Genomic DNA, 14,958 nt, shown 5'->3' with positions numbered 1-14,958 from the left:
CCAGCATCTACTACTAACTGCCCTGACCCCTGATTTACCCAGCTTTACCCCAGCCTCTAATATATCTTCCAATTCTCAAAGTCTACTACTCAACTGCCCTGACCCCTGATTTACCCAGCTATACCCCAGTCTCTACTGTATTCCCTAATTACACCAAACCAAACACGCTAATGACCCCAACAGGTACTACCTAACTGCCCTAACCCCTAATATACCTAGCTTTACCCTAGCTCCTGCTATAAAACTAGCCCCAACCATCCCAATAATCTCAAACACAACCACCCCGATTACCCCAGCCCCAGATACCCCAGCTTCCCTCTATTAATTACCCTACTACTCAAATACCCTAAACCCTCATCTACCCTGCATTATCCTAGCCCAAACATCCCAATAACCTCAATTACTCCAGCCCAAACTACCACAACTGCCCTACATCAACCACACTAGTCCCTGCTTTAACTCTCAACCCCAACCCAACCCTTATATCCACAACCCCTACTACTCATACCTGCATATACCCTACTTTACAGTAGCACATGCCCTATATTAGGCATTCTCTCAATTGCCATATCCTCTGACGTCCAACTGCCCCAACCTCCGCTATTGATATTGCACCAACCACCTCTATATCTCCAATTGCTATAAAATGTCAATAGCCTCTATTCTCCAATGCACTACCATCAGCAGAGCCAGCAAGCAAAAACATGGGCCTTAGGATAGCCCACCCAGGATTCACACACACACACACACACACACACACACACACACACACACACAAATACACAGACACTATCATACACACTTCACAAAATAGTGTTTATTTATTCATATTTTGAAATTAAGTTCAAAGACACGCACACACACACACTCACACATTTACCAATAACATAAACAAAGACATACATCAGCAAACATAAGCTGTCAAAGAATCCAATAATCATGTGTCTTTGAAATACAGGCTGAGCAGAGAAAATACTGCATAGACGCATACAGAAGATGCCGTACCCAAGCCAAAAAAATATGTGTACAAAGTGAAGACATAAAGAAAGCTCATTTCGTGTCAGATGGTTTATGTCTGTATCGTAATCAAAGTGAATGAAGTAGACCACTGCTGTGGCTCATAAAGTAGCTAGCTGTGGTAACCCAACATTCCAACAGGCTATTTAACATTATTTACAGCTATTTAGAGCATAGCTTACTAGCTTTCATACAAAACACAAGAAGATTGAAGTGTTGTGGGTCACCATACCCAAAGCAGATGCATCAGGTGCTTGTGAGGCTGTCAGGTAAGACGTTAGCTTAAGAACTAACCTAAGAGCTTTACGGCTGCTTCACTGGACCTTTATAACCGAGCTATGTCTCATGATAAGGATGGTGCTGGTTTCACCTCCACTAAATGGTAACAGCAGGTGTATGGACATATGGATGCTATGGACGTAGGTCACCTTCATGATGGCTTTTCTGTTTTGGGTTGTTGACTTCCTGCATGACCCAAATAATGTTTCAGCTTGCGATTCAGCAACAGAACAGAACTCATGATTTTTTCAACAATAGCTAGTCACTTTGGCCCTCAAGCAGCAAAACGTCCCCACAACGAGACACAACAACCACCACGTTTGAATGTTGCTGTGGTGTTCCTCCTGTGGAATGCGGGATTAGCTTTAAACTAGATATAAAAAGAACTCTATAAATTGTCCATAAGATTACACTTCAGACTGGTTTGTCCACAGAACATTATCCCAAAAAGCTTAAGGATTGTCCTGAGGCTTTCATGCAAATGCAGGGTGAGCACTGCTCTTTCTCTCGGTAAGCACTCTTTCTGCCTTGCTGCTTGCTCAGTTCTCCCTGTTTTGTCAGGGTTGAGTGCATGGATTGCAGCTTACTGAGATTCCTTCTTTTCACCACAGCTTCCAAAGACTCCAATTTAACTCCTACAACAAAACCGGTCTTCTTGATCAGTTTGTTCGGTTTGTTCAGAGCGTCTGTGTTGACACTGTTGCCCCAGGACACAACTGCACAGAAGATAGCACTTGCCCCTCCAGACTAGACACCCAAATACATCAAAGGACCTCAGTCTCCTTAGAAAGTGCAGATGGTTTTGACCTTTCTTGTACACTGCATGGATGCAGTCTAAGTCCTGCCCAGATGAACATCCCAGACACACTTTTAAAAATAAAGCTGCCACTACAAATTTGAGCAATGCCATAGACAAAAAAACGTTTAGTTCCACGAATAACCATGGTTATCTTAGAGATGTGTGGAAGTGAAGAACTTTTTTTTAAAGAACCATAACTTGATATGAAGGTTCTATACCAATTTAAATGTTCTGCACACCAACAAACCTCAAAATCAAAATGCTGCAAAGGGATCTTTGGGTAATACCACAGAGGAATCACTTCTGGTCCCTTAAAGAGTTAAAGAGCCATGTTTGTAATAAAAGAACCTTTATATTGAAATTTATTTTGGAAGAACTTTTTCATCAATCAATTCTGGACAAGAAATTTAAATACATCAATTTGAAAATGCAGGTTAATATGGCAAAAATCAGATCTTTTTTGTAAACAGCAAAAACACATCGATTCTGATGTTTTCAGTTTCAGACAATTTCAGAGATACTGAAATCATATCTGATACGCTGCGATGTGACTCAGTCTGACCAGCCAGATTGGAATTCAAGGGACTTTTACATCTATCCAGCTCTACATTTCATGCAGAGAAGGGAAATGGATGACAGCGGTGAGGGAGATTTTTAGTAGTTGGATAGCAAAGTGATAGATTTGATGTCTGTTTAAACTAAATTAGAATACACAGATTACAACTGCTCTGTGTTTAAAGAAATTCCTAAAGAAATATCTGAACATGGACACAGGAGGCCATGGCTGCAGTGTCAAAGGAAAACAAAACGCTTAAATGCGAAGTTTAAAGAAACTAAAGAAGTGGCCGTGGCCAAATAACATGCTCTTTTCACAAAATGTTCGATCACATACTCAACGAAAAGCCCAGCTGTCAGCCACTGGTGAAGATAAAAAAACAGATCTTCACAAGAAGCAATCGCTTTAGTGATACACATCAGTTTAGTAGCACAAACTGTTTAAACTAATGTTGGATATTGGTCAAATGAAAAAGACCATATTTAGTGAGAAAATCAGATTTTCGCACTTCACTTGCTATGGGAACGTGGCCTATGTCACACAGCGCTTGCATTTTTGCCTTTATCCAAACTGGAAAAAACACAGCACATCCAACAAGAATAAAAGCCTTGTTTATCTTTTATACAGCAATAAAAACATGGTATCTCACAGAAAGTGATAATTGATTTCACATGCTGATCTATTTTACTGTGTGCAGTCCCGACATGCACTCTCTAAAACTCCTCTGGGGGCAGATTTACACCAGTACACACACATTCAACCAGTCCAATTTGCAGGAAATACAACCACAAGGGGGCCTTTGGAGAGAGGCTACTATTACCTTTTTGTCTAAGGATCTGAAACTATTCTCAGTATTCTATTCATTCTATTCATTTGTAAGGCAGGTTGGCCCCTCTATTTGCTGTGGTGAATAATGTAAAAGGTCAAACACTGGCCTATGTAAGATGAGCCCTGTGCTTGTAAGTGGAAGGTGTACTTTTCTTTTTTTGGGGGGTATGGGGGGGATACTGGTCATCGGGTAGGCTGCCTATTCACATGGAATGTGTGTTTCAGTTTGCTACAACCAATTTTGATGCCCTTTTAGCAATTTCATGCTATCAGGCTTTGGGATCTTTTCTGGGACTGACCCACACACACACAGTTCCACATACACACAAACACACTTCCTTGGTACACACACACACACACACACACACACAAACACCCAGCAGGGACAATATTCAGTAAATATATTCATAGAAAGTTGAAACAATCAGTGGAGCCCAATCATGCATATTCTCTCAGTACCCGCCCAGCCAGAGCATCAATCTGCCGCGTTTACACACTCAGCGTGTGTGTGTATCTGTGTGTGTGTGTGTGTGTGTGTGTATACACTTTGCACTATGCCTGGCCATGCCTTGGTTCATCTATCATCATAATGCTCCATCATGTCTGATACCTCAGTAGTCAGTTGATAGGCAGGGGGTGAGTGTGTGTGTGTGTGTTTGTGGGTGTGGATGTGTGTGTTATTGATGCTATTTCTTTGACTCCGTAGAGCGGGGAGCGAGGGCTTTGCTATAGAAACACTCAATCACTGTAACGGCCAGCGCATTTCCACACGCCAGAAAATAGCTACACACACACACACATTCAAAAAGTTATTTACCATATGCACACTACCTCTCAATCTCACACAAACACACACCTCTGAATTCACTATTGAGGTCCACATTGCTTTACTCTTTTTCCAATTTATTAAAGCTCATGGTGCTCTTTGAAAATCAGCCCCCTTTAGACTCTATCTTGACTGGGTCTCACCCACCTTTAGATTTGGTGTTGACTTGCTCTCGTCTTGTCTTTAGACTCGGTTTGACCAGGTCTCTCATACCTTAGACTTGGCCTTGACTTGGACTCACCCTCTTTAGACTCAGTCTTCACTTAGTCTTGCCTCTTTTAAGACTTCTGATCTTGATCTGCCTTTGTCTTGGCTTGGTCTCAGCCAGTTAACTTTTGGTCTTGGCTTGGTCTCATTTCCTCTAAACTGGGTCTTGACTGGTTCTCATACCTTTTAGACTTGGTCTTGACTGAGTACCTATTTTACACTCAATCTTGCTCTTATGACCCCTTTAAATCCATATCTACACTTTTAAACTTGGTCTTGTCCCCTTTAAGACTCTATCTGGAAATGCTCTCACCCTCATTTAGACTCCGTAGTGACTTAGACTTGCCCCCCTTCCCATTTAGACTCTGTCTAGACTTAGTCTCACCCCACTGTAGACTCAGTCTTGACTTGGTCTTGACTTGGTCACACCCCCCTAGACTCAGTTTTGACTAGATCTCGGCTCACTTCAGAGTTTAGCCTTGACTTGGTCTTGCCGCCTTTAAGACTTGGTCTTGACTCGCTCTCGTTTCCCTTTAAACTTAATCTATTCATGGTATCACCCTTTAGCCTTGGTCTTGACATAGTCTCGCCCTTTTGTAGAGACGGTCTTGACTTGGTCTTACCCCCTTTTGGACTTGGTCATGACTGGGTGTCTCTCGACCGCAGACTCAACCTTGACTCCCCCCCGTCTCTCACAGACTAGGCCTTGACCTTTTCTCGCTCCCCCTTTGCCTTAGCCATGACTTGCTTTCACCCTCTTTTAGACTTGGCCTTGACTTAATCTCACCACCTTTAGACTTGATCCTGACTTGATCTTATCTCATTTTAGACCTGGTCTTGACTTGAGTCTCTGCCATCTGAATGTTCACACACAGCCAAATACACACACAAAACACATATTCCAGTATTAACACACTATAAAACCCACACCTCTCACACACACACACATTTTAATGCATCTCCTAATAATTACATCTGTGTGGCATTTTCAGCTTGAGAGGCAGTGGCTGATACCGTGGCCTCACTCGGTTCCAAACACACACACACACACACATATGCACACACACTCAGGCTGGCATTTAGAAAGAGCGCATAAAACTGCCCAGCTAACAGTGATTGCGGTTCTTTAATAGCATTTACACTCAGAGATAATCAGGCATCTGTGAACAAGTTCTGTGAAATGTTGTATTGGTAGTCTCTTGTCATGCATTAAGTTTATATGAAAGATTTCTGACTGTTAATTTGACTAAAAGAAGTGGAGAAACTGTGTAAAAGTGCAGATTATAAACTTTTAATGCATTCCATTTTAGTGTGTTTGTGTAGAAGAAGAGAGATTTCATTATAATTTGAATCTGTTATTTGACAATAAAGCAAAAATAATGCATGGATACCATTTCACTATTAATAGCATGACGCATTACTGATGTTGCAGCATTTAATTCATATGTAATGAAGATGATCTAAATAGCACAGCATTAACAAGAATTTATTCTGCTAATTTTCTGCCACTCAACAATAAAATACAAAACCGTGTGTGTACTATATATATATATATATATATATATACACCTATGTTGTCAAAAGTATTTACTTGCCTGCCATCGCACACATATTAACTTGAGTGTCATCCCATTCTAAATCCATAGGGTTTAATATGATGTCAGGACACAAGCTATAACAGCTTCAACTCTTCTGAGAAAGCTTTCCACAAGGTTTAGGAGTAGTGTTTATGGGGATTTCTGACCATTCTTCCAGAAGCGCATTTCTCAGGTCAGACACTGATGTTATACGAGAAGGCCTGGCTTACAGTCTCCGCTCTAATTTATCTCAAAGGTGGTCTATACAAAGCGGTCAGACAAGTACCATTCTCCAAGCAACCACCAAACCCAGACTTGTCCATCGGCAACCTCTGCGCACAATGGGCCTCAGCATCTGCTGACCCCGTTCTGTCATTTTACTTGCTGTCGTTCCCAATCACTTCCACTTTGCCATAATGCTGACAGATGACTGTAGAATATTAGTAGCGAGGAAATTTCACGATTGGACTAGTTGCATTATTATAATTAATATTATTATTATTAGTCACACCGCTCACATTTTCTCTTTTTTATGCTCACTCAGGAAAAAACAGCAAGTACAAAAGCCTCCTACATCTTCTAAACAGCAATAAATATACATATTTGATCTAAAGAATATACATATATGTACGTGGGTATTGTCTTTTGCTTTGAAATCTGTTGTGATGTATCTCAGGTTAGAAAACTGACTAGTACGCACCTTGTTCCCCAGGAAAGAGGGCGGGGCGCTCCAGAAGAAAGGCTGTTCCAGGTAAGGCTGGGCATCTCTGTGGCTGACGGAAACTAGAAGTGGCGTGTTTCTGTTAGGCATCGCCCACACAAGCCCCTCCCTATTCGCACCCGTCAAAAACCAACCAGACATATCAGTTAACTACAGAGAGAGAGAGACATAGAGAAAAAACGGAAGGAGAGAGAGATAAAGGGAAATTGTGTGACTGAATGAAGCTCATGCATCATTTTTAAACTTTTAGATAAGTCTGTAAAAACAGAATACTTCTTACCTTCACACATACATGCACACACACACACACACACACAGTGTTGGACTATGGGCTTGTTTGCAATTGGTAAAAGGAAAACTATTTTTGAAAATCCCTGTGTATATGTGTGTGTGTGTGTGTGTGTGTGTGTCACTTGCTGTGCTGCAGTCTGACAGGTTTGGGGATAATTTGGATGTAGAAAAGCTTCCTGCCGCCTCATAAAGCCGTTTTCTGGGTCAGATAAATATTTGAAGCTCCTGCCGCTCGCAGGCGGGATGAGGAAATACTGAATGTTTTCTTTGTGTTTAGTCTGAGATCTCATGCTTACATTCAGTCTGATTTTATGTATACTGTATATTTGTGTGAGTCTGTGTGTGTGTGGTCTCACATACTACAGCACCACCCAATGCTAAGGAGAGCACCACTAAGTCTCCAGCCCATCAGCTCCAGTGCCAGTCTCCAGATCATCACTTGCAGTACCACCAGCCTTGAGGTCCTCAGCTCACAGCAGCAGACTGTCGGGAACATCGCTTCAGGACCACATGACGCTATCGAGGACGTTGAGACAGTGACGCTTGTCGCCAAGGACATTACTGCAGAGCAGCCGGCTACTCAGCCCACTCCTGTGGCTGTGTGGGCACCTGTCCTACCCAATATCTCTGGATCCCCTGACCCTTGTACTGCCCATGACCTCTGGGTCCTCTGCCAATGAGTGTGCTGGCATTCAAAAGCCTTCCCTCAAGGCTCCTCCCAGTGAGAATCAAGCCCATCCCATAAGGCTTCGCCTGATGCTCAGACGAGGGCTGGAGCATGAAGGCCTGCACTCCACTCAGTGCTCTGAAGAGTCCTTCAATGAGAGTCCACCATGTACTTGGGAGAGCAGTGGCCATTCCTACTCCTCCTACCGTGCTGACCCACCTCGCCTTACCTTCGCCTTTGGTGGCTCTAAGATCCTCATCTCCTAAGACAATTCCAGGCCCAGCTCCTGAGGTGAAGCCAATCCCGATCTCTCGGCTCGAGCCAGTTCTGGCTCGTCTGGCCATTCCAGTACAAGATCCCAGAAGAACTCTGGTTCCTGTTATCAGGTCACTCCTGCTTACTGGTCATAAAACTGTTCTAGATTCAGTGTCCATTGTCACTTCTATTTCCACTCTTGCTCTCAAGACAACTCAAGCTCCAGCGCCTCCTGGCTCATATATATTGAGTTTTTATGTTTACTAACACAGGGCATACCACCAAGCCCCTCTTACCTGAAGACACTCATAATAAACAGCTGAAGCTCATGCCTAGACTTATTAGGACTTTTTAGTAGGACTTATTATGACCTTTGCATTCCATGTATTTCAATAAAGCAGCAACAGTACGTTTTGCCACCACCAGCTTGTGGTCAAATGTTAAAATACTGCCTCAGTGCACATCTTAGTTCTACAGCATGTTTACCTCTGTATTTCTGGACTCCTGATGTTACTAGCGCCCACTACTGGGAATAACAGGAAACAACCTAAACAAGTTATCCTCCTAAAAGTAGCACCTACCTGCATGTTTAGAGTCTGGTTAGGGCTGTTTAGGTCTGCTATTGCCTTGGCAGAATTTAAATGGCTGCATGACGCTATGATGAATGTAGCGGCATTAGAGTTTAAGCATAAGAGTTTAAGGGGTTTATAGACACACCCCATGGAGCATTCACAGGGATGCGAATGTTATGTTAGGTGAACATTAAAACATGCTAATGCTAAATGCTAGTAACACAGATGGACTTTCTAAAGGAGAGAATCAGAGTCCAGGCCTTTAGCTTAATGATCTATTTAACTATTGCACAGGAGGCTATTGAGTTCAACTAAGACTGATTACCAGCGTTTAAGAATACACACACACACACACATAGCCCAATGGGCAGTGATTAAAGGTAGCTGCGTTTTGAAGAGAGAATTCAAGGTCAGGCTAATTGTGGAGACAGATGTATGTAGTGTCCAACCTACACACTCACACATACACATGGAAAACACACACACACACACACACACACACACACACACACACACACACACACACACACACACTCACACACACACACACACACAGCTTAAACTGCCCCACTGTCCTTGTTTCCCCCCAACACACCATTAACCTATGACCTTTACACACAGTGCTTGAGGTAAGGAAGAGTGTGTGTGTGTGTATGTGTGTGTGTATTATATATGTATTTATTGCTTAGTGAGCCTGAATCAGAATTACCACCCAGAGAACCGACAAAGTGAGTCTAATGACCACACACTTGCACACATGTGTGCACATACACACACACACACACACACACACACACACACAATGAGACTGAGATTTAGGCCCAGTTTCGTACATTTCTGCGTTTCCACAGCGATTCCCCACAGTGACTGGCCACTCCAGAACAGTAACACTTCTCGCACCCGTAGAAACCGTCTCCATGGAGATTATAAAATCCCATCTTACAGCGGTCACAGTTTACCCCCTCTACATTATCCTGGAGAGAGAGACAGAGGGAGAGACAGAGAAGGAGAGAGAGAGATAGAGAGAGAGAGAGAGAGAGAGAGATGCAGAGGGACAGAGAGAAGAACAACAGCTGGATGAGAAAAACTGGGTTGCACGCACTCCTACACACTGTGACAGCACACACTCAAGGGAAGTGTGACACACACACTGCGAGTTTGATATTCTGCAAGATTTCCCTCAGGTCTCAAATAATAATAGTTTATTTAAAACAGGTTTACAAAGGATTTTACAAGAAAAATAAAACAGACAGTTTGACATTTAAGCAGTAAAGAGCTGTACATTTGAAAAAAGTCAAACTTGCCCTGAAAAGAGACTTTTTTGTAGTGTATTATTTATATAGCTTTTTAATTAAGCTACCAATTTTGCTTGTTCAATAACCACTATGAAGTATTCAGAAATTACTATCAATTATTCAGTAGCTACTATAAATTATTCACTATCCACTATGAGTTTTTCAGTAGCTACAAGGAGGTTAGCAGTAGCTAGTGGAATATTCAGTATCTATTATACATTATTCTGTATCCACTTATGAATTATTCAACTATGAGTTTTTTTACGGTAGCTACTATAGATTTTTCAGTATATAATATGAAATATCGGTAATTTAGATTATTTTGTATCTACTAATAACTATTCCGTGTCCACTATGAATTATTTAGTAGCTACTATGGATTTTTCAATAATCACTATGGATTATTTCATGGCTACTATGGATTATTCAATAATCACTATGAATTATTTCATATTTATGGATTATTCAGTGGTCGCTATGAATTATTTCATGGCTACTATGGATTATTTAATTATCACCATAAATTATTTAATATTTATGAATTTTTCAGTGTTCACTATGAATTATTTCATGGCTACTATGGATTATTCAATGGTCGCTATGAATTATTTTGTGGCGGCTACAGATTATTCAATGATCACTATGAATTACTCAGTATTCACTATATATTATTCTGTAGTTAGTTTGACTTATTCTGTCAGAGGGACAATTCCCAAGGCTTAAGATAAGTACACCATTTTTTTCTCTCAGACTGTAATCCTAATTCCTAAAATATAGACTTCCATCCAAACTGGCTGAAGACCTAAACAACGCTGTTAATACTGAGCTCCAAATGTGAATCATTATGTATAGATAAAACACCCAATCTCATCATAAATCACAGTGGAGGGTTTATTTGCACAGTGCTTTCCATAACTGTTATTGTCCAAATGCTTATAAAAACACTAAAAGTTAGTGGACACTTTGATTGCATTTGACCTCATGAGAGCATCACTGAGGTCAGGTATTGATGTTGGATGATTATTTCCTAGGCTTGGCCTACGAGGTCAGTGTTTTTATATGGAGATTATATGAACTGCCACGAAACTCCTTGACAGTAATGGGTGCCCTTTAGAATGTAAAAGTAATTTATTACAAGCTCAGCAATTACATTAAAAAAAATGGACACATTTAGCAAACATAATAATATTAAAATGTACAAAATAAAAATAAAAGAATTGGCAATGTGCCCTTCTGTCTGTGTTCTATTTGTCCATTAGACTATCTATGGAACCCTCCAACAGTGTGTGCAGATAAGTTTGGTAACTAAAGTCATTCATGATGGACACAGTGGGTGGCCAGTTATATAACAATACTCATTAATGGAACTCTGCCAGGCAGAAACGTTAGAAATCTATATGGCAGCAGAATGGTGGTGAGAGCCGACTGGTTAAACTGAGTCGTTAGGATAGTAGTGTGTGTGTGTGTGTGTGTGTGTGTGTTGGAATGTTTTTCATACATTTGTGATATAAAAATGACCTGACTTTTAAAGAGCCATAACTTTAACACCACCTTCCTAATTTTGAGTAGGTGCCCCTTGCCACTACAGATCTGACCATTTGAGGCATGGACTCCACATAACCTCTGAAGGTGGCCAGCCGTTAGCAGCAGTTTGTTTAAGTCCTGGAAGTTGTGAGGTCGGTCCTTCATAGATCTTATGAATGAGCCTTAGGTGATCATGACCCCATCACCAGTTCACCAGTTGTCCTTCCTGGCAGAATATGGTTCTTGTCAAAGAGTCTCAGATCTTTATGCTTGCCCATTAGTCCTGTTTTAACACATCACCTTCAAGAACTGACTGTTCACTCACTGCCTAATATATCAGCTTCTGATTGATGCCATTGCAGATGAAATGTTATTCATGTCACCTGTCAGTGGTACTAATGTTATGGTTGATTGGTGTGTGTACGTGTGTGTATATATATATATATATATAACCCCAGTTTTGTGTGTGTATGTGTGTGTGTGTGTCCTAATGCTGCATTTAACTGCACACGGTTCAATAATTAGTGGAAGGGAGGTGAAAGGTCAGGCCGCTTGGTTGCTATGGGAGCAGTCAGGCTGACTCTAATTGGCTGGGGTAAGGAGAAGGGATGAAACTGAGGGAGCAGCAGCCAAAACAAACATCCACGTTTCGAGTGTGTGTTTTTACACCAATTACTCGCCCTCAGCAGTCAATGTGAGCTTCTCGGCCTGTGCTGCAGACTTCATTGCACTTTTAGTGGGCGAAAAACAACAGTGAGTTATTTTTTAGGACCTTTAATCAATATTTGAACTCAGCGCTGAAGGTTAATCGATACATAGCTTAGTATTGAAGTTGAGTCGATGAGGCAACTTGGGCGCTTAAAGTAAATGAAGCCCATGAAGTTGTTCCCTAATGATGCAGCCTGATAAACATCACTTCTACTCTCAAGTCAAATGGTTCAGTCTGTGCAACGCTAATAAATGAGATACAATTTCAGACTCAATTAGTCAGATTTTGAAAGGATACTTACACACGTACTGGATCACTGCAATTTAATCATTTTAATGTTCCACTGCTGAAACTGTGTTCTTTAAACAGGCTTTCACAAGGTAGCAAATCAAGTCAAAATGAAGCAAATGGAGCAGGTAATGTTGGTCTCTAATGTGTCCTTAAAAATCACTTTCATTTGTCAAATTAAAATGTATGTAATGCTTTAAAACAAGACCAATTTAAGCCTCAATTATTCATTGGCATAATTAATGTTATTTTTAATTATTACAGATTTTGTTTTTTTGTTTGTGATTTCTGTTGACATTTTGCTCTGTACTGCATTTTTCTGTGCACTGTCCCAAACTACACTGTCAAACAAAAGATTAAATGAGCACTAAAGTGTCAAATTGTATTTTGCTTAGTATAGTTAAATAAGTGCTGAATGCTGGGGGACTTTTTACCCCTCTGGACCACACCTAGCATTAGGCAGGGTGCCTTTAGGTTCATGTTTTTCTGCTTTAGACATTTCTATTCTATTGGCAATACTTCTCTACAGGGACTAGACAATCTGTGTCGGTGTGTGCATTTGCACATCTTTGTCAGCAATGGGTGCAACCTAAAGTAGCTAAATGCAATCATTAGCAGTGGTGTCCACAATTGCACAATAGACTTAAAAAAAGGCCAAACCCAAAGTGGGAGCAAGGCTAAAAGCTAATACGTTACAATCTCTTCAGCTTGCTAACCACACACCATGCTTAGAGGACGAGACAACAATAATGACCAATATGACCGTGGAATTATTAGGGTTTTTGCAGTGTTAAACTCATGTTATAAAATGCAGGTTCTGTCAGTTCTATGTTCCATAAAAAAGAAAAACACAGTGTTTCAATTCTGAGGCAAAGTAACAGGGTGGTAAATAAGCTACTAAAACAGCTTCTGAGCATTTTCTCCCCAACCAAAGTCAATTACTTACTATTTATACATCAAAACACAACTTTAAACACTCAATAAATGCATTCTTTGACAAAAAAGCAACAAGAAATTAAATTAATTTGAACTTGTCAAGGTAACTTTTTCAGAAATGCGGCCCAGTGAGATGCCCTTGCTTCACATGCAGAAAATAATCAAGGTTACAAAAAGCTTTGGTAAAAACCATGTTTCATACCTTGCACACGCACGGTAGCTGGCAGGGGTCCTGATTAATGCTGCCGACCGCACTGCAGTTGCAACGCTGGCACTCAGGGAATCCAGTGTAGCCGAAAGCACACCTGTCGCACTTTTCACCTCTGTAACCCTGCTTACAGCGGCACCAGCCCTCAGACAGACCTGTGTGTGTATGTGTGTGTGCACGGAAAACAAAAGACGTACACGCACTTAAATATGCACACTTTTTTATAAAACACAAAGCTCACAAACTGCTCACCTACAGCTAACATGCCATACTGCATACATGCATTCTTAGCCTAAGCCTAACTCCAGTGGTATACCTGTAGTATAATCATACTAACCAAGCCAAAAGTGTTAATACAGGCTTTTATTACCAAAGAATAGTCTCACCAGTTTGTACAGAAGTCCCTGTAGTTACTGTGTAATACGCCTTAGTGTATAAGAAGCCTTTCCGTGTTAAGGGGTTAATACAATCTTTTATTTTTACAATCTGAGTTGTAAATATAAAAGGTCATTTCTAAGCAGACCAGTCTTTTATACATTTAGTCTTCACAGAAATCAGAAGACTGGTCATAGATGTAATCAGGAATAATGATAGCTCCAGAGGAAAAGTTCAAGCAGGTGACATTAGGCCCAGTCACTGTCCAGGTAAATGTCTGTGTGAGTGGATCACTGCCTAGGTACATGCTGGTGTAGGCAGAGCATTGTCCAGGTTAAAGTCTGTGTGTGTGGAGCAGCATGTATAGTCAAAGTTGTGTGGGAGGGGCAACGTCCAAGAAAACGCTACAGTGGGTGGGATACAGCCCAGGTAAATGTTGAAGTAGGTGTGACATATTCTTAGCATATCAAAGTTTCATTTACCTGTACTGGCCTGAGTCTCATCAGGTATGCATACAGGTGAAATAGAGCCATTAGGATCACATGAGCAAGGTCTGCAGGGGTGGGGGTTCTCTGGATCCACCTGAGACAGATGGATAGAGTGGAGAGACATTAATCAATAATAATAATAATAATAATAATAATGTAAGATATGTTATTCAATAACTTCTATAAATTACTACTACAAAACTACAAAACTAAAGCATGGTACTGAGACGAATCTGGCAGCAGACCATAACTGTGAAGCTCACAGAGGTCTGGTAGCTTCATTGGCACGTTTTCACAGTTAGATGCATTGCCCATAAATTCACATGCAGAACTGCACTGTGTCATTCACTGGGACTCACTGTACTGGGCTGAGTGATGCACATCTTGAAATTCTCTACTCTGCTTCATACACAAAACACGTTAGTTTTAGACATTCTACAAATATGAGTTTGAGCCATATACACTTACAAAATACAGCACTGGGAGCTTGGATTTCTTGATGTTTTACGGCATTGCAAATACCCAGCTAATGAAGTTGAG

General features: G+C 41.0%; 1 protein-coding gene across 3 annotated transcripts in view; it reads right to left on the bottom strand.

Moving 5' to 3' along the window:
* lama2 (laminin, alpha 2) overlaps positions 1-14,958 on the bottom strand; it is a 200,382-nt gene that overhangs the window by 113,328 nt on the left and 72,096 nt on the right. For all 3 annotated transcript variants that reach the window (XM_072677099.1, XM_072677108.1, XM_072677114.1), the window contains exons 9-12: positions 14,413-14,512; positions 13,550-13,710; positions 9,429-9,569; positions 6,790-6,960 (exon numbers count right to left, since the gene is read on the bottom strand). In XM_072677099.1, coding sequence (XP_072533200.1) covers positions 6,790-6,960; positions 9,429-9,569; positions 13,550-13,710; positions 14,413-14,512 — 573 coding nt within the window. The remainder of the gene's footprint in view (positions 1-6,789; positions 6,961-9,428; positions 9,570-13,549; positions 13,711-14,412; positions 14,513-14,958) is intronic.

The sequence above is a fragment of the Salminus brasiliensis genome, chromosome 1 (genome assembly GCF_030463535.1).
Source record: "Salminus brasiliensis chromosome 1, fSalBra1.hap2, whole genome shotgun sequence".
Classification (NCBI taxonomy): domain Eukaryota; kingdom Metazoa; phylum Chordata; class Actinopteri; order Characiformes; family Bryconidae; genus Salminus; species Salminus brasiliensis.
This window is presented reverse-complemented; position numbering and strand designations above follow the sequence as displayed.